Raw genomic sequence first — 20,943 nt, forward strand, 5'->3', positions numbered from 1 at the left:
CTCACCTCTCATCTCCTCTCCCTCTCCTCCACTCCCCTCTCTACTCCATCTCCCCTCTCTCCTCCTCTCCTTCTCTACTACTCTCCCTCTCTCCCTCTCTCCTCCTCTCCCTCTCTCCACCTCTCCCTCTCCTCCTCTCCTTCTCTACTACTCTCCCTCTCTCCTCTTCTCCCTCTCTCCTCCTCTCCCTCTCCTCCTCTCCCTCTCCTCCTCTCCTTCATCTCCCCTCTCTCCTCCTCTCCTTCTCTCCTCCTCTCCCTCTCTCCTCCTCTCCCTCTCTCCCCATCTCCTGTAATATTTTATGTTCTGTAATCTAACCATGTCTAGCAGGATGTCTAGGTTTTCTGCTAGGGTGACCCAGGATCTTTTCTTCTGGCTCTAGCAGAGGAACTGTGGCTGTAAAATACAGTTTGCCGCTATCGACCGATCCCGCAACCATGATTTTCTTTCTGAATAGGAGCTCAAAAACTTGTCGGGAATGGCGACAACAAAAAAAGATGTATTGTCTGTAAAGTATTATAAAAAAGAAAAAAAGCACAATATCAGAAGTTTTGCTAACAATGAAATTGTGGAATTCTGAATATTTTTTCCATTTGTTGTTTTCATTCTGGATTTTCTTTAGATGTACTGAAAGCTTTAAAGATATGTGTAGATTTATTGTACAGTGTGTATGACCTTTAGAGCATGTCCAACTGTTTTCATACTATGCCAAAAGACAAAAGAGAACTCAAGCACACAGACTTTACAAATTACAAGTCAAAAGAAGAAAAAAAATACAAAACCAGAGCCCTTATTTCTCCTCTTTTACCGGACTGGGCACAAGAGAAGGTGTGGCCAGCTATAGTTTTGGGGGAGGGGCATGTGTGAAAGAGGAGGGACTTAGTAAGCACATGAGGGCATGCCCACTATTAAAAAAACAGCACAAATGAATCTAAACTGAAGCGATGTCAATGGCACATCTGGGGGACAATGTGGCTCTGATTGGCCTGTTGGACATTATGGAGACGTCTTTGATCTGGTCAGGTATTTTGGCTCTACTTGATAAACTGGCTCTATGGGACACACCAACTCTGGAGCACATTTTGATCTGCCCATGCTGCCAGTGGGCCAACAAGCATAGTGATGAGCATTGCTCCTCAGACACTGGATTGGCTATGTGTTTTATCCTGGTTCTTTTTCCAGTACAGGACAGAGTGTGTGTCTGGACTGCAGCACCCACAGAGCTCCAGCTCCATGCAGCCAACTATCCACAGAAACCTGCTCAGTCTCAGTCAGCCATAGAGGCTGAGTCAGTGAGTCTCAGTTCACCAGGAGTCCTGCGTTGGTAACACAGAGCAGAGTCAGAGTCCATCCACTTCTACAGTCAGCTAGTCTGCCTCTTCTACCACTACTCAGCTCTGAAGCCAAACATCAAAGAACCAACCGTCTAATCATATTATCAATGCATTATTAACACTAATCACATTACCATGGAAACAGAATTACATGGGAGAGTTTGATGACAACAATTTGTGTTGGGTAGTAGATAATAGATGATAATTTCATTGGGTTTCACAGAAGAGAAGATTTCAAAGGGTGTGCAAGTTAAAATAGATAAACGTATAAAGTTTAATGAGATACTGGAATGGGTCAGACTGATGCCTTGATGTGACTGACTGACCAGGAGGACATTCATTTCTCTTTCTGTGTGTCTGTGTGTGAGAGTGTGTAGGTTTGTGTGTATGTGTGCGTGTCTGTGTGTGTGAGAGAGAGAAAGGAACGGTAGGAATTCATCAAAGTAAATGTGATGCTTATGTACAACTTGCCTCACTGCTATTTGTGTTGATAACAGAGAGATATAAATGAACCATTAAGTCATGTGAAGTGGCTCACGCCCTTCTGGTTATGTGTTGAACTGGACTTCTCATTTTACCCCGACTCCCCTTCTAATGTAAAACCTTCAGCGTCAAATAGTGCACGTTATACGTTTTATCAACGTACTGTACACCCCACACCAACCCTCACTCTCTGAGTAGTTTAGAAACCGCACAGTCGTTGTTCCAAAGCCCCCACCCCAACCTTTACTTCTTTCATTTCCAGTCTGCTGTTACGAGCACCATTCACCCTCCCTCCTCCCCGTTTAAATTCTAGCAGGATCTTGGCTCCAGCAGTCAATGTGATAGAGGAGTAGGAACAAAAGAGTTATCCCTCGCTCCCTCTCATTCCCTCTCTCCCTCTTATTATCATCAGAATCAGCAGAGTACTGATCAATCCGTCCGTTCTCGCACCCTCCATCTCAGTCCTCCATTTATCCACTTTTCCAATAACTCCATCTCTCCTTTCCCACAACCTCCTCTGTTCCCCCTCCATTTTTAACACACTCTCCATTCCCCTAACCCCTCCATTTCCACACCATCTCTCCATCTCTCCATTTCCCCACTCCTCCATTCCTCCGTTCCCCCAACCCAACCACTCTCAGCTCCCCACTCCCCTAATCCCCAACAGAACCAACTGTCTTTTCATTTTCTCTCGGTGAAGTAATATAGATTGTTTTGCGGAATCTTGATACTGTGTTTTAATGTCTTGTCAACATTTAATAAACATTCACATTTTATAAGTGAAACATTTCTTCATGTTTGTACTCTGTGTGTGTCTTGTGCAATGTGTTTGTGCATGCGCGTGTGCGTGTGTGTGTGTGTGTGTGTGTGTGTGTGTGTGTGTGTGTGTGTGTGTGTGTGTGTGTGTGTGTGTGTGTGTGTGTGTGTGTGTGTGTGTGTGTGTGTGTGTGTGTGTGTGTGTGTGTGTGTGTGTGTGTGTGTGTGTGTGTGTGTGTGTAGGGAACTACTATAGGGCATACTACTCATATTTGTGAACATCCTTTGCCAGTTCCCTGATGGGATGATGGCCATAGAAGGGAAAGAGTCAGTGCCGTTTGGAGTAAGCATCGGTTTGAGGCAGGGGTGTGTGCTGGCACCTGTATTCTTTAACATCTTCCTCCTATGTGTCACCCAGCTTCTCAACAAGGACCTTGAGGACAGCAGCGCAGTTGCGGTGGACTTCAGGCTGGATGGAAACCTATTCAACATCAGAAGGCTCCAAGCAACCACCAAGGTTTTGTCAGAGTATGTTCTTTAGGTGCAGTAAGCTGACTGTGCTCTCATGGCCCACCCTAACGGCTGTGAGGGTCTATAGCAGGATGGGCCTGTCTATCAACACCACCAACACAGTGGTCTGCCAATGGAGATCCAGCCCTCCACCCACCATGCCTGTCTTCACCATTGGACACAAATCACTGGCAATAGTCCCGCCATTCAAATACATGGGGAGCAACCTCGTAAAACAGGATCAAGAAAGCATCAGCTGCCTTCTGAAAACTCAGACACATGGTCTTCCAAAACAGGGATCTCCACCTCCACACCAAAGTCACTGTCTATCAAGACGTCTGCATCACCACACTTCTTTATAACTGTGAAGCCTGAGTCACCTACAGTCACCATAACAAGCAGCTGATTCCACATAAGATGCCTGCAGCGCACCCTGGGAATCAGATGGTGCGACCATGTGCCCCTTACAGAAATACTTGTTAAATTAAGACCAACTGCAAGAGTATGGAGGCCATGGTCAACCAAAACCAACTGCGCTGGCTTGGGCATGTCATTAGAATGTCTCAGGAGCAGGGAAGATCCTGTATGACCAGCTACACCTTGGCCGGCGGTCTACAGAGGGCAGATGAAAACGATACAAGGACCAGCTGAAAACGTTGCTGAATTATTGCAACATTAAACCCACAGACCTGGAGGACACTGCTGACAGAACGGTGTACAGAGATAGGAAGAGGAGAAGAGCACAAAGAAACAGCAGAACAGCCCAGGAGACATGCAACCATGACTGGCCCCGCCAACACAGACTGCACATGCCCCAGTTGCAATAAAGTTTGTGAATCTCAGTTTGGACTCAACAGTCACCATAGGATTCACCGTTAACTCAGAAGTGGAAGTCATCATCGGATACTATGGGCTACCGTAACGAACAAAGATGTGTACATGTGCGTGCATGCACGTGTGCCTGCATGTGTGTGTGTCTTTCTGTGTTGTACAAAGCAGTAGAACATTCTATTGTTGTTATCAATAAATGTCACAATAAGGTGAAGAGCATTAGATTTTCCTGCTGGCAAAAACCATTGCATGTACAGTTTTCAAGAGATTGTTAAATAAATGTTAACTTTGATTGTAATAGCATCACCTCTTGAAGAGCCTAGCTCTATCATCAGAGTTATATACTTAGCAAGTAATTGCATGATTTTCAGTAAACATAATTTGATCATGTAATTTCAGATATGTGATGGTCGCCTCACAATATCTCTTAATATTGGCCACCATTAAATGGATATTTGAGTCATATAAAATAAAAGTGAACTATACCCGACAAGTATGAGTGTTTTAGGTAAATTTCCCATCCTTTGGGGCAGCAGGTAGCCTAGTGGCGGCAGGTTGGCTGGGGAGCGGCAGGTAGACTAGGGGGGACAGGTAGCCTAGGGGCGGCAGGTAGCCTAGGGGCGGCAGGTTGACTGGGGAGCGGCAGGTTGACTGGGGAGGGGCAGGTTGACTAGAGAGCGGCAGGTAGCCTAGGGGCGGCAGGTAGCCTAGGGGCGGCAGGTAGCCTAGGGGCGGCAGGTAGCCTAGGGGCGGCAGGTTGACTGGAGAGCGGCAGGTTGACTGGGGAAGGGCAGGTTGACTGGAGAGCGGCAGGTAGCCTAGGGGCAGCAGATAGCCTAGGGGCGGCAGGTTGACTGGGGAGCGGCAGGTTGACTGGGGAGGGGCAGGTTGACTGGAGAGCGGCAGGTAGCCTACTGGCGGCAGGTAGCCTAGGGGCGGCAGGTTGACTGGAGAGCGGCAGGTTGACTGGGGAGGGGCAGGTTGACTGGAGAGCGGCAGGTAGCCTCGGGCGGCAGGTAGCCTAGGGGCGGCAGGTTGACTGGAGAGCGGCAAGTTGACTGGAGAGCGGCAGGTAGCCTAGGGGTGGCAGATAGCCTAGGGGCGGCAGGTTGACTGGGGAGCGGCAGGTTGACTGGAGAGCGGCAGGTAGCCTAGGGGCAGCAGATAGCCTAGGGGCGGCAGGTTGACTGGGGAGCGGTAGGTTGACTGGGGAGCGGCAGGTTGACTGGGGAGCGGCAGGTTGACTGGAGAGCGGCAGGTTGCCTAGGGGCAGCAGATAGCCTAGGGGCGGCAGGTTGACTGGGGAGCGGCAGGTAGCCTAGGGGTGGCAGATAGCCTAGGGGCGGCAGGTTGACTGGGTAGCGGCAGGTTGACTGGAGAGCGGCAGGTAGCCTAGGGGCGGCAGATAGCCTAGGGGCGGCAGGTTGACTGGGGAGCGGTAGGTTGACTGGGGAGCGGCAGGTTGACTGGGGAGCGGCAGGTTGACTGGAGAGCGGCAGGTTGCCTAGGGGCAGCAGATAGCCTAGGGGCGGCAGGTTGACTGGGGAGCGGCAGGTAGCCTAGGGGCAGCAGATAGCCTAGGGGCGGCAGGTTGACTCGGGAGCGGCAGGTTGACTGGGGAGCGGCAGGTAGCCTAGGGGCGGCAGATAGCCTAGGGGCGGCAGGTAGCCTACGGGCGGCAGATATCCTATGGGCAGCAGGTAGCCTAGGGGCAGGTTAGTGATAAATTTGATCTATATTTCTGCTTTTTGTGACTCCTCTCTTTGGCTGTGTTTTTTTGACTTGGCTATGACCTAACATAATCATATGTTGTGCTTTCGCTGTAAAGCATTTTTGAAATCGGCCGCGATGGGTTGATTAACATAATGTTTTTCTTGCATTTGCTGTATTGGAATTGTTAATGTGTGAAAGTTACATATTTCAAAAAAATATTTTTGCCATACAGTTCTATTTTTGTTTCATCAGACCAAAGGAAATTTCTCCAAAAAGTATGATCTTTATCCCCATGTGCAGTTGCAAACCGTAGTCTGGCGGTTTTGGAGCAGTGGCTTCTTCCTTGCAGAGTAGCCTTTTAGGTTATGTCGATATAGGACTTGTTTTACTGTGGATATAAATACTTTTGTACCTGTGTCCTCCAGCATCTTCACAGGATCCTTTGCTGTTGTTCTGGGATTGATTTGCACTTTTCGCACCAAAGTACGTTCCTCTCACAGAACACATCTCCTTCCTGAGTGGTATGATGGCTGCGTAGTCCCATGGTGTTTATACTTGCATACTATTGTACAGACGAACATGGTACCTTCAGGCATTTGGAAATTGCTCCCAAGGATGAACCAGACTTGTGGAGGTCTACAATTATTCTTCGGAGGTCTTGACTGATTTATTTTGATTTTCCCATGATGTCAAGCAAAGAGGCACTGAGTTTGAAGGTAGGCCTTGAAATGCATCCACAGGTACACCTCCAATTGACTCAAATGATGTGAATTAGCCTATCAGAAGCTTCTAAAGCCATGACATCATTTTCTGGAATTGTCCAAGCTGTTTAAAGGCACAGTCAACTTAGTGTATGTAAACTTCTGACCCACTGGAATTGTGATACAGTGAATTATAAGTGAAATAATCTGTCTGTCAACAATTGTTGGAAAAGGGACTCGTGTCCTTCACAAAGTAGATGTCCTAACTGACTTGCCAAAACTATAATTTGTTAACAAGATATTTGTGGAGTGGTTGAAAAATGAGTTTTAATGACTCCAACCTAAGTGTATGTAAACTTCCGACTTCAACTGTATCTTGAGAGATCCATCCAAGATCCATCCAAAAAAGTATTTAGTCAGCCACCAATTGTGCAAGTTCTCCCACTTAAAAAGATGAGAGAGGCCTGTAATTTTCATCATAGTTACACTTCAACTATGACAGACAAAATGAGGAAAAGAAATCCAGAAAATCACATTATAGGATTTTTAATTCATTTATTTGCAAATTATGAGTGGGAGGCCCCGGTGCACAACTGAGCAAAAGAACAAGTACACTTTTTAGATTAACTAACTTCAAAGTAATGACTCGAGACGTCGGGTTTGATACGAAAGCTTCTTTTAGTAATAATACTTGTTCACGTTACATTTAACAACTTTGTTTGGGTACAGAGCAATGCAGGTAAGATGCTGTCGGAAAGTCAGCCACAATCACTAAGCACCTGCACATAATTGGCGCATTATCTCTCTCATTCATCTCGCAAGGCATTCTGGGACTTGCAGTCAAAAAGCGTAATTCAACACAACCCAATACAATTACATATGCAAATAAATCTAAAGAAATATCTTTAGACACAGCTCAAAGAATAAACTTAAACATTAACTCTGTAACACATTAAAGTTACAACATCCTCCACCCCGATGAACAATTGTGTTCATCTAGATCTCTAGGCAGTATATCAACTGAATAGGTCTCCTCAACAAAGTCCCTGAAGCAGTACGAACTGAACATGATCTAACTAGGCCATCTCGGCCTGGAAAGAGTTCTTCAATCTTTCCTAGTTTCCAGGATTGTCTGGGTGTGTTATCTTCTCCAATGAGTACAACGTCACCCGCCTTCAGTGGGGTGGGCTGTGGTGTGTCACAGCGGTGTGCTGACTTTAGATCCAGCAAGTAGTCTCTTCGCCAACTGTTCCAGAAACTGGTCACAAGTCTTTGCCTGTACTTCCATCTGCGTGTCATTTCCCCCTTGTTTAACGTTGGGTGCTGAGTGTCCGCTGGAGGCAAAGAGGTTAGTCTTTTACCCACCAGGAAGTGTGCTGGGGTCAGGGGTTGTGGTTCATCCACCTCATTGTGCACGAAGGTCAGAGGCCTAGAATTTAGGATAGCTTCAACCTCTGTCAGGACTGTGCACATCTCTTCAAAATTAAGCTCTCCCAAGAACCTTTCCCAGGCATGTTTTTACTGACCTGACGAGTCTTTCCCAGAATCTGCCCCACCAGGCTGCTCGCTCTGCGATGAACCTCCAAGTGATTCCCCTTTCTGAGAAGAACGCCATGAGTTGGGGCTCTTCGATTGCCTTCCACAGCTCTTTCAAGTCCTGATCAGCTCTCTTGAACGTTTTTGCATTGTCTGCATAATCCTCTCCTTGAGATGAGCTAACAGGAATTTCTCTGTTGACTGATCTGAGACCAGTTCCAAATGCACTGCTCTGGTTACAGCACAAGTGAACAGTGCAATGTATGACTTCTTCACAGAACCATTTTCTTTCACATAGAGCGGTCCTGCAAAATCCACACCTGTGACTTCGAATGGTGGGGATTCAGTTATTCTGTCATTTGATAAAGGCGCAGTGACCTGCTGTCCGACCCTTGCCTTGAATCTCTTGCACACTATACATCTTGCCACTGTGCTCTTGACTAGCTGCCTAGCACTCAAGATCCAGTATCGCTCTCTGATTTGTACTAGAGTGTCTCTTGCTCCAGAATGCATCACCTTCTCATGGTGGTACTGTATCAGCATTTCTGAGTATCTGTACTTATTGGGCAGAACCCATGGGTTTTTCTACTTTTCTGCATCGAACAGTTCGTCAGCAGTCAGTTCACCTTGTATCGTTATGGTTGTACGAGCATTGGCTATGAATCTCTTTATCCAGGCGGTGACTCTGAACACTCTTTTCAGTTTGCTGTACCTTTCAAGCTCCAACAGGTTCAGTGCTGTCTGTGCTGTTTGCTGCGAGTTGTACAGTAACCTGGCAACTGGACTTGAGTTCTATATTCACCTCATCCGGAACCTTGTTATCATCAGTCTCTTCGGACTGATTGGGTGATGTCAGAATTCTGGGTCCATTCCACCATAGCTCGCTCTGTGTCAAGTTTCGAACAGTTTGTCCTCTGGTAGGGAGGTCAGCTGGATTAGTTTTCCCTTCAATATGTGACCATGACTCTGGATTGGTCAAGGACTGGATCTCCGTCACTCTGTTCGCAACAAACTGTTTCCATTTCTGAGCTGAGCTGCAAATCCAATGCAGCACGATCATCGAGTCTGTCCACATTTTGATCTGTTTTTCTTCCATTTTCAGTGTGGTCATCAAGTTGTTTGCTAGTCTCGCTCCAATCACAGCTCCCATGAGCTCCAGACGTGGCAGCTTCAATTTCTTAAGTGGGGCTACCCTGGACTTGGATGCGACTAGACTTGTTGTTTCCCTGTCTTGTGACTCACCTTGCAAGTAAGCTACTGCACTGTAAGCCCTTTCACTTGCATCACAGAACACGTGTAGTTTCAGGGTGTGGTTATTCTGTGGCCGCATGTCTGTTCTGTACCACCTTGGTATGGTGAGCTGGTGTAACTGGGGTAGTTCTGAACACCACTGTTGCCATTCTCGTGTCAGATCAGATGGTAATTCTTCGTCCCAGCTGAGTCCCCTCTCCCACATTTCCTGGAACATGCACTTGATCCTGATGGTGAAGGGAGTTAAGAAACCAAGAGGGTCGAAGATACGTGCAGACGACTGCAGAACATTTCTCTTTGTGTTTTGCTTTTGCCTTAGAATGCTCAGTAACGGCCTGAGGTCAAACACAAAGTCATCCGTTTCCGGCCTTCATACTATACCTAAAACCTTCAGCACTAATCCTTGTGTTTGTAACGTCAACGGGTGGTCAGTTGTCGTACTCTCCTCCCATTTTGTTTTCAATTCAGGAGAATTGGTCATCCATTTGCAGAGGTCCATGCCTGCAATCGACAGCATTCGCTTTGCAGTTGTTGTCACAAGGTAAGCCTCTTCAACATTGCGTGAACTTGCAATGAAGTCATCTACGTAGAGTGACTCTCTCAGTATCTCTACAACTTCTGGTTGTTCTGTTTCATATTGTTTCAGGTGCTTCCTGATTGTAGCTGCCAGCAAAAATGGACTTGGGGAAGCTCCAAATACCACTCTTTTCATCCTCAGCACACGCAGCTCCTCTTCATTTTCTACCCTTGGTGGGCCAGTGAGCCATTGAAATCTCACGGCGTCTCTGTCTCTCTCTGCTAGGGATATCTGCAGGAAAGCTTTCTTGATGTCTGCCATGAATGCGATCTCATGTAGTCTGAACTTTATCAGAACGCTGAGCAGATCCGGATTCAGGTTCGGTCCTGTGAGTAGACAGTCATTGAGAGATGGACAGCCATCTTCATGGGACGAGGCATCAAACACCACTCTCAGTTTTGTTGTCGCCTTATCTTCTCGGAGTACTGCATGGTGAGGTAAGTAGTATTTTACGTTGTCTGCACTTGATGCGTTGTCCTTGGGCACGTCCTCTGCCATATCTTGTTGTAAGTAGTCTTCTACTACTTCATTGTATCTGCTGTACAACGTCACATCCTTCTTCACTCTTTTCTTCAGACCTTCAAACCGTTTCTTGGCGATTCTATAGTTGTCTTGGAGTTCTGGCATTTCTCATTTCCATGGCAACTCCACATGGTATCGCCCATCTTTGAAGGTGGTTGTTTCCTCGAACATTTGTAGAGCCTCATTTTCCTCTGGGTTCTGTGTTTTCTTGCTTAGAATACCCAGAGACTCAAGCTCCCAGAATGCATGCAGTTGCTTGGAGACTAGTGTGTCTTCATCAAGTGGGATGAACATGCAGGTCGCCTCGGCGACACTTGACATGGACACGGGTCCCTGCACCGACCATCCAAAGGTGCTCTCTAAAGCAACTAGCGTCTCCGTCAGTCGCTCCACACTCTGCCTGATACTGTCTGCCAGTAGTAGTCTGCTCCTATCAGGACAGAGAGTTCAGGATCATTGTCATCTCCTGGAAAGTCTGCGAGCTGCAGTCCCCTTTTACTGAGCTCATGCTGAATCCGTTCACCAGGAACCTTCATCACAGCTGTGCACACTTGTGGGGTTTCAATTGCCTCTATCTCTATTCTCTGCTGTTTGTCCCAGACATTCTCCAAGATGACTTTCACTGTGTTGCGTTAGGACGTTGCTGGGGCAGAGGAGCCAAACGTGTGAAGAGTGAGTGCCTCTTGTCTGATTACTGGTAGCTTCAAGCCCTTCACAAGGTTTTCATGTATGAAGCTTCTCTGACTGCCTCCATCTAGTAAGCAACGAGCTATCTTCCTGCCCGATGGGCCTTCTACCCATGCCTTTGCTGTTTGTAGCAACACAGTGTTAAGTCCATCTGGTTTCATCTTCACTGAATGGGGAATAACTGAGGAAATAACAGCATCTACAGAAACAGTAGGGGGTTGCACCTCACTCCTCTTACTGGTACACACCGCAAAGTGATGTCTGCTTCCACATGTTGCACATGACACATCTTTGACTTTACAGAATTTTGTACTAAACATACAAAGCATCTTCCCATGTTCTTTAGTTTCTCTTTGCGTGTAGCAATATTGTAGTCAGGGCAGTTTTCTGATTAGTGGTCTGCACTGTCACAAAATAGACATGTTTGTTGTTCCTTCTGGCTGGCTGTATGCAGTGCTGCAGCAGAGGGCATGTTGGGTCTTTTTGGTTTATTTTCATTGGAGAAGCATGACTTGTTCCATGGTTTGCTCTCTTTCTGTTGGTTGAATGATCTTGTCATTTGTAGCGCTCTCTCCCTGCTCTGAACCTCTTTCTATAGGAAACTGATAATCTCAGACACCTTCCATTCATCATCTACTCCCCTCTGACAACTATAGTCAAGAGCTATGTCCTCTGGAATCATCTGTAGTAAGATTGGGAATAGTAGGCTTCCATGGGTTTCTGACACTACACCCAGTGATTCCAAGCTCCTAATCTGAATTTCACATTCATCATATAGCTGCCTCAATGCATTTAGATCAGAGGATTTCTTCACAGGTGTGAGATTCAGCAGCTTTGACATATGAGCACTAATCACAAGATCTTTCCTTCCAAATCTGCTCTTGAGTAGAGCGATTGCATTATCATAGTTACTGTCTGTTAACATCAGTCCTGCTATTGCCTTTGCAGCTGGTCCAGTGAGATATGTTTTCAGATAGGTAAACTTCTCTTTTTTACACAGTGAATCATTGTTGTGAATAGCAGTCTCATATTGGCTCCAAAACTCCTGCCACATACTGACATCTCCATAGAATTTCTCAATAATCAACTTCGGTAGCCTTACCGATTGTCTCTGTGATATGTTTGAGTTAGCGTCACTCACCCGGGCTGGTAGTGGATTGACGTCCTGTTTCTTCGTTATCACTCTTTGTGCACGACTCTTCAGCATGATAATGTGCTCTTTATAATCCTCCATGCATGCAATCTCTGCCTCCAATCCGTCCAATGGCGTTAACTGTTCAATTCCACGATCGAGTTCAAACAAACTGTCCTCCTTAGCTGATAACAATTCCAACAATGTACTCAAGTGATCGGTATCCGGATTTGACTTGGATATTTCCACGTCAATCTGATTCAAAATCCGTGTTGTTGCGCCTCGAATGGTACCCCGCTTTCGTCTCATTCTTTCTGCTTCATGCCAACGTTCCTCCTCAGCCATTTCAGCCACTTCTTCGTCGCAGCTCATATCCCGGGTTTCGGCACCAAATTTTGTGATTAACTAACTTCAAAGTAATGACTCGGGACGTCGGGTTTGATACGAAAGCTTATTTTAGTAATAATACTTAGAGCGTCTAGTTTGAGAAACAGATGCCTCATGAGTCTTCAACTGGCAGCTTCATTAAATAGTACCCGCAAAACACCAGTCTCAACATCAACAGTGAAGAGGCGACTCCGGGATGCTGGCCTTCTAGGCAGAGTTGCAAAAAAAGCCATATCTCAGACTGGCCAATAAAAATAAAAGATGAACATGGGCAAAAGAACACAAACACTGTACAGAGGAACTCTGCCTAGAAGGCCAGCATCCCGTTACTCACTGTATAACTCTGATGATAGAGGTAAATGTGGAATAATCGTAAATGTGTAGCTCTGACTATGCTCTTCAAGAGGTGATGATATGAAAACCAAATAGTTAAATAATAAAAGTGATATCCACAAGTTCATCTGACTCTGGGGAAGTAGATAAAGGGCCTCATTGCCAAAATTACGAAGTATCCCTTTAACAATCCCTTGAAAATGGCACGTAGTTGTCACTGGGTTTTAGCTGAGCTGGGGGTTCTCCTAGAGCTGGGGTTCTCCTTGTTCTCGGTGCAGTGTAAAGGAAACAATGGAAAGTGGACATTTATAGTCCAACCGTTGTACTGCAGGAACATTACACACTTCTTTAAAACGTGTCTTCCTCTGCTCCCATTTAACAGAGGAAGATAGACAGAAAAAAAGAGGCAAATAGAAGTTAAAATGGGAGGAAAGAAAGAGGCTGATCTAGCTGACATGTATTTGAGTGGTGGGAAGAACAAGCAGGCTTAGACAAAGAGAGTGTGTCACTCACTTAAATCCTGTAGAGAAGACAGGAGCAGACAGACAGGCAGCCACGGGAGGAGTGGTACTCAATCTCTCTCTTTCCCTCACACTAAATCTTTCTTTCTTTTTTTCTATCTCACATTCAATCTCTTACCTTTCTTTCTCTTTACCTGTTCTCCCTCTCATTTCAGAATCCCCCATCTTTCTCTCTCTCCTCTCTTCTCTCTCTCTCTCTCTCTCTCTCTCTCTCTCTCTCTCTCTCTCTCTCTCTCTCCTCTCTCTCTCTCGCTCCACTGCTACATGTTACCTTAGTAATACTGTACTTATCTCTCTCACATGTATGCACACACACTCCATCTGGTGCTCAGTTTGTATTCAGTGCACATTGCACGTGCTCTCTCACTATGTGCTGTCAACAGCAGTCATGTTCTGCTCTGTCGTCGGAGACAGTGCCCTCGTCTGAGTGTGTGTGTATGCGTGTGTGTATGACAGCGTCTAAAGTCTGCTGAGGATTGGCATCTCAGTCTGACAGAGATATCATTAGAGCACCCTGTTTGATGCACCAGTTGTACGTCAAGCACAGAAAAAACGATAATAGTGTGTGAAGTGTACCGTGTGTGTGTGTGTGTGTGTGTGTGTGTGTGTGTGTGTGTGTGTGTGTGTGTGTGTGTGTGTGTGTGTGTGTGTGTGTGTGTGTGTGTGTGTGTGTGTGTGTGTGTGTGTGTGTGTGTGTGTGTGTGTGTGTGTGTGTGTGTGTCTGTGTGTGTGTGCACGACTGTATGTATTACTTATCTCCTCTGATGTTCTGTTCGAGTTAGGGGGCCTTAAGGTCTTTATTTTTCTGTGATTACAAACATCACTTATTTCCCTCCTTCCTTCCTCCATTTTGTCTGAGACAGCTGATGATGTTAGGGGGCGTGTGTTTCATCGCTACCTCACAAAGGCCTCTTTGATCCTCAGAGAAACGCTGACAATTCTGTTCACAGTGGAAATGTGGTGCCCGTCTCTGTGTGTCACAGGGCTCCTGTCTGTTGTGTTGTCAGAGGCACCATCAGTCCTGTTCTGTACACCTCGTACTCACAGTCAATGGGGGAAAACCCTTGAGTTGATTTGTTTTTTATGTAGTAAGGCAAGGTTTATGTACTTACGTGACAAACTTAATTTGAATTGGATTATTTTAGAAGATTTGGGTGACTAGATATTATCCAGTTGGTTTGTTGTGGTTTGGTCAAATGTTGGCTTTGGATTTGTAGTTAGTCTATAATTCATGAACTTTCTTCGTGTTTCAGTTTTGTGTAGCTTGTGTCCAATGGTTGAGTGAATTAAGAACATTTTGGTGGTCCAATTTAGTTAGTCTTAATCAATAGATTTAGCTGTCTGGCTGCATAATATTTTACAGTCTGGTTTAGGTTCTAGTTGGTCTTTGTCTAACATTAGTCAAGTAGTCCACCATACCCATTAATGTAATGTGAAGTCTTTTTCTTCCTCCCACTCTACTGCCCCATAGGGAAGTGATATGGAACTGGAAATGTCAGAGGGAAATTACAGCATTTTAATTATACCTTGTTACACACTATCCTCCTGCCAGAGCCTGCACCTTGATTAGCATAATACAGAGCCAGAATAAGAAATGTTAGAGATAATACAGAGGAAATACAGAGGAAATACAGAGATAATACAGAGATAATACAGAGGAAATACAGAGATAATACAGAGATAATACAGAGGAAATACAGAGATAATACAGAGATAATACAGAGGAAATACAGAGATAATACAGAGGAATACAGAGGAAATACAGAGATAATACAGAGACAATACAGAGGAAATACAGAGGAAATACAGAGATAATACAGAGGAATACAGAGGAAATACAGAGATAATACAGAGATAACACAGAGGAAATACAGATGAAATACAGAGATAATACAGAGGAAATACAGAGATAATACAGAGGAAATACAGAGATAATACAGAGGAAATACAGAGATAATACAGAGATAATACAGAGGAAATACAGAGATAATACAGAGATAATACAGAGATAACACAGAGGAAATACAGATGAAATACAGAGATAATACAGAGGAAATACAGAGATAATACAGAGGAAATACAGAGATAATACAGAGGAAATACAGAGATAATACAGAGATAATACAGAGGAAATACAGAAATAATACAGAGGAAATACAGAGATAATACAGAGATAACACAGAGTCCCAAATCGCACCCTATTCCCTTTATACTGTAGTGCACTACTTTTGACAAGGGCCCTGAACAAAAGTAGTGCACTATATAGGGAATAGTGTGCCATTTGGGACGCACAGGGAGAATACCCACACTATATAGGGAATAGTGTGCCATTTGGGACGCACAGGGAGAATACCCACACAGACGTCGGTTTTGATTTACATTTGGTTGAGTTGTCAACTAATGTGAATTCAGTGTGGAATCAAAAAACTGGTTACAGTTGGATGAAAACATTACCAAATCCAATCAGTTTTCCACGGTGATTCAATGTCATCGCATATATTTTTGGGGTTGAAATGACATGGAAACAACATTGATATAACCAGGTTTTGCCCAGTGGGCAAAGTGAATAATTTTTATTCCTCAACCATCCTGCTGACAGCACTGTCATTCCCTTCCCATTACAAATTTAACATACAATCACACAAACAGATGTTCTTTTTTTTACTCCATTTTGTATCTGCCTTACAGGTAGGTATAAATCCATTGTGTTCATATATATCTTATTCTTATTTTCTTTTGTAGGCTCTGCATGACACAGACATACTGTCATGCCCTGACCATAGTTTCTTTGTATGTTTCTATGTTTTGTTTGGTCAGGGTGTGATCTGAGTGGGCATTCTATGTTGTATGTCTAGTTTGTCTGTCTTTGTGTTTGGCTTGATATGGTTTTCAATCAGAGGCAGGTGTTAGTCATGGTCTCTGATTGGGAACCATATTTAGGAAGCCTGTTTTGTAATTGTGGTGGGTGATTGTCTATGTTAGTTGCTTGTGTCAGCACATTTCATATATATAGCGTCACCGGTGTTGTTAATTTATTGTTTTGTTCAGTTTACTTCGTGTTTTTGTCATCCATTAAAATGATGCATTCACACCACGCTGCGCTTTGGTCCGCTTCTTACGATGATCGTGACGCATACTGGTCAAACATCTACTTTCTCTGTGTTGCATATGTGCTACGGATCACTACAGTATATGCGTGTGTGCACACAAGTGTCTGTGGTTTTGTGTGCGTGTTTATGTTTATTAGACGTGTCCCTTATGGAAATGTCTGAGTCTCTAAAAATATTCCAATAGTCCAGCTGCAGCAAGGGTGTTCCCAGGCCCCTACCTCTCAGCCCCTCTGTGGCGGTGGCTGGGCTGGCGGGTTGATATCCGTCTAATTGATGTTGGTGGCAGGTAGAGATCCCATTGGGGCCAGTTGAATGGGCAGGTGAACACAGGAGCCTTATATTCCTCCTGACAGCCACCAACCACACACACACACACACACAACCCAGGCCCCACTTATTACCACTGACACCACACAATTATGGAAGAGCAGCTAATCATGACGAGACCTCATGAGGGAGCGGGAGTGAGAGATGAGGAAAGAGTGGTTTTATAAGACTGACATGCAGGGCTTTTACCACTGCCTTGGGACAAAGGGAAAGACTGGGAGTGACAGTCTGTTGGATCTTGGAATTGTATTAAAATACCACTGGGAATTGCAGGTTTTGAGAGAAATTGTTCCATCATTAGTGTGTCGTTCCCTTATAAACTCAGCAAAAAAAGAAATGTCAACTGCGTTTATTTTCAGCAAACTTAACATGTTTAAATATTTATATGAACATAGCAAGATTCAACAACTGAGACATAAAACTGAACAATTTGCACAGACATGTGGCTAACAGAAATGGAATAACGTGTCCCTGAACAATGGGGTTCTCAAAAGTAACAGTCAGTATCTGGTGTGGCCACCAGCTGCATTAATTATTGCAGTGCATGTCCTCCTCATGGACTGCACCAGATTTGCTCATTCTTGCTGTGTGATGTTACCCCACTCTTCCACCAAGGTTCCTGCAAGTTCCCAGACATTTCTGGAGGGGATGGCCCTAGCCCTCACCATCCGATCCAACAGGTCCCAGACGTGCTCAATGGGATTGAGATCTGGCTCTTCGCTGGTCATGGCAGAACACTGACATTCCTATCTTGCAGAAAATCACGCACAGAACGAATGAGCGGTATGGCTGGTGGCATTGTCATGCTGGAGGGTCACGTCAGGATGAGCCTGCAGGAAGGGTACCACATGAGGGAGGAGGATGTCTTCCCTGTAACACACAGCCTTGAGATTGTCTGCAATGACAACAAGCTCAGTCCGATGATGCTGTGACACAGCGCCCCGAACCATGATGGTCCGCATCCAAATCGATCCTGCTCCAGAGTACAGGCCTCGGTGTAACGATCATTCCTTCGACGATAAACTCGAATCCGACAATCATCCCTGGTGAGACAAAACAACGACTAGTCAGTGAAGAGCACTTTTTGCCAGTCCTGTCTGGGTTTTTGCCCATAGGCGACGTTGTTGCCGGGGATGTCTGGTGAGGACCTGCCTTACAACAGGCCTACAAGCCCTCAGTCCAGCCTCTCTCAGCCTATTTTTGGACAGTCTGAGCACTAATGGAGGGATTTTGCGTTCCTGGTGTAACTCGGGCAGTTGTTGTTGCCATCCTGTACTTGTCCCGCAGGTGTGATGTTCGGATGTACCGATCCTTTGCAGGTGTTGTTACACGTGGTCTGCCACTGCGAGGACGATAAGCTGTCCGTCCTGCCTCCCTGTAGTGCTCTCTTAGGCGTCTCACAGTATGGGCATTGCAATTTATTGCCCTGACGGCATTTACAGTCCTCATGCCTCCTTGCAGCATGCCTAAGGCACGTTCACGCAGAGTCAGTAGAACGGCCTCTTTAGTTTCCTAAGTTTTCATAACTGTGACCTTAATTGCTTACCGCTTGTAAGCTGTTAGTGTCTTAACGACCGTTCCACAGGTGCATGTTCATTAATTGTTTATGGTACATTGAACAAGCATGGGTAACTGTGTTTAAACCCTTTACAATGAAGATCTGTGAAGTTATTTGGATTTTTACGAATTATCTTTGAAAGACAGGGTTCTGAAAAGGGACGTTTCTTTTTTTGCTGAGTTTATGTAATGGGAAGGGTTGGAGTTAACTTCTTGCGTTGAGCAATCCCTTTTCCGGGAGCGTAATCATAGCCTCAAAATTCAGTCATTACAATACCAAACCTTTTTCCAAATTAACTCCATAATATCAACAGAAACATGGCAAACGTTGTTTAGAATCAATCCTCAAGGTGTTTTTCACATATCTATTCGATGATAAATCATTCGTGGCAGTTGGGTTTCTCCTCAGTAGCAGACGGAAAAGTACTGCAGCTGGAGATTACGCAATAATTGTGACGGTTGACACCAAGCGGCCACCTGGTAAATGTAGTGTCTTATGGTCAATCTTCCAATGATATGCCTAAAAATAAATCACAATGCTGCAGACACCTTGGGGAAACGACAAAGTATAAGCTCATTCGTGAGCCATTCACAGCCATATAAGGAGTCATTGGAACACAGCGCCTTCAAAATCTGGGGCACTTCCTGTTTGAAATTTCATCTTGGTTTCGCCTGTAGCATCAGTTCTGTGGCACTCACAGACAATATCCTTGCAGTTTTGGAAACGTCAGAGTGTTTTCTTTCCAAAGCTCTCAATTATATGCATAGTCGAGCATCTTTTCGTGACAAAATATCTTGTTTAAAGCGGGAACGTTTTTCATCCAAAAATTAAAATAGCACCCCCTATATCCAAGAAGTTAAACAGTTTTCTATTGCTCGAAGACATCAGTTAAAATCCTGTACCAGTCATGGTAAGTTAATAAAACACATCTGAAGTCAACTGAAGTCAGGATATCTGCTGCAGCAGAGAGCAGCTAAAGCAGAATAGAAAACAGTACAAACCCATTGTAGCTGGATAGTATTGTTAAAAAGCCATTGTAGCAGACTAGATCATGGTAAAAAAAAAACATTGTAGCTGGATAGTAATGGTAAAAGCCCATTGTAGCAGAATAGAAAATGGCTAGCGTCCTTTTTTTTTTTGAATTTCGACCTGACTGACGTGCCCAAAGTAAACTGCCTGTTACTCAGGCCCAGAAGACAGGATATGCATATAATTGGTACCATTTGATATAAAACACTTTGGAGTTTGTGTAAATGTTAAAATAACGTATGAGACTATAACACAATAGATATGGTAGGAGAAAATTAAAAGAAAAACCAACCAGAATAACTTTTTTTAAAGCCCATGCTCTTACAATGGAAGGTAAAGGGTCATAGTCAAATCCAGCTCCCAGATTGCAATTCCTATGGCTTCCACTAGATGTCAACAGTCTTTGTTCAAGGTTTCAGGCTTGTTTCTACCCAAATGAGGAATAATATGGAGTTTTAGCACTGGGAGTAAGAGAGGAAGTGCACCTGTTAATGTTGCTTTCCTATTAGGCATACTTCTTTCCATATCAAATATTATAGTCTAATTACATTTTAGGGTACCTGAGGATTAAATAGAAACTTATTTTGACTTGTTTTAACAAAGTTTAGCGATAGCTTTTTGGATTCCTTTCTCTGCATGTTGAATGAGTAGATTAGTCAAATCGATGGCGCCAACTAAACAGACTTTTGGGGATATAAAGAAGGATTTTATCTAACAAAACGACCATACATATTGTAGCTGTGACCCTTTGGCTTGCAAATCAGAGGAAGATTTTCAAAAAGTAAATTATTATTTCATCGCTATTTGTGATTTTATGAAGCCTGTGTCGGTGGACAAATATGTTGATGTGGGGCGCCGTCCTCAAACAATCGCATGGCATGCTTTCGCTGTAAAGCCTATTGTAAATCAGACAATGCAGTTAGATAAACAAGAATTTAAGATTTTCACCCATATAAGACACTTGTGTGTACCTAAATATTTAATATCCATACATTTTATGATTATTTATTTGAATTGTGCGCCCTTCAATTTCACCGGAAGATGTCGACAGGTGTCCTGCTGGCGCTAGTTTTTAAAGCCATTGTATATTCTCTGAACAACAAAGTAGACTAGCTCAGGGTGAGGATCTCCTTCCAGAGAGACACCAGGGACTGTGACATACTTTGTTTCATGGAATCATGGCTCTCTCTGGATATACTGTCCCCGTCCATACAGCCAGCTGGTTTCTCAGTACAGTGTGCGGATAAGAATAAGAAACTCTCTGGGAAGATGAAAGGCGGTAATGTATGTTTCATGATTAACTACTCATGGTGTGATTGTGATAACATACAGACACTCAAGTTCTTTTGTTCACCCATCCTAGAAAATCTCACAATGAAATGAAGACCATATTACCTCCCAAGATAATTATCTTAGGTTATAGTCACAGCCATGTATATTCCCCCTCAAACTGATACTACGGCGGCCCTCAAGGAACTACACTGGTCTTCATGCAAACTGGAAACCACATATCCTGAGACTGCATTTATTGTAGCTGGGGATTCTAACAAAACAAATTTGAGGAAAACACTACCAAAGTTCTGTAGTACTCGCTCTTGAAAAACACTCGATCACTGCTATTCCCATTTCTGGGTTGCCTAAAAGG

At 44.5% G+C, this 20,943-nt stretch overlaps 1 protein-coding gene across 3 annotated transcripts in view; it reads left to right on the forward strand.

Annotated features, from left to right (window-relative positions):
- Positions 1 to 20,943, forward strand: part of LOC118386563 (fibrinogen C domain-containing protein 1-like) — a 313,829-nt gene that overhangs the window by 234,453 nt on the left and 58,433 nt on the right. The window contains exon 8 of one of the 3 annotated variants that reach the window (XM_052525492.1): positions 2,992 to 4,413. The exons of the other annotated variants lie outside the window; for them this stretch is intronic. Within the exon in view, the coding sequence (XP_052381452.1) occupies positions 2,992 to 3,011 (20 nt within the window). The 3' untranslated portion in view covers positions 3,012 to 4,413. Of the gene's footprint in view, positions 1 to 2,991; positions 4,414 to 20,943 lie in introns of those variants that run through there. 3 annotated transcript variants of the gene reach the window in all.

The sequence above is a fragment of the Oncorhynchus keta genome, chromosome 9 (genome assembly GCF_023373465.1).
Source record: "Oncorhynchus keta strain PuntledgeMale-10-30-2019 chromosome 9, Oket_V2, whole genome shotgun sequence".
NCBI classification, from domain to species: domain Eukaryota; kingdom Metazoa; phylum Chordata; class Actinopteri; order Salmoniformes; family Salmonidae; genus Oncorhynchus; species Oncorhynchus keta.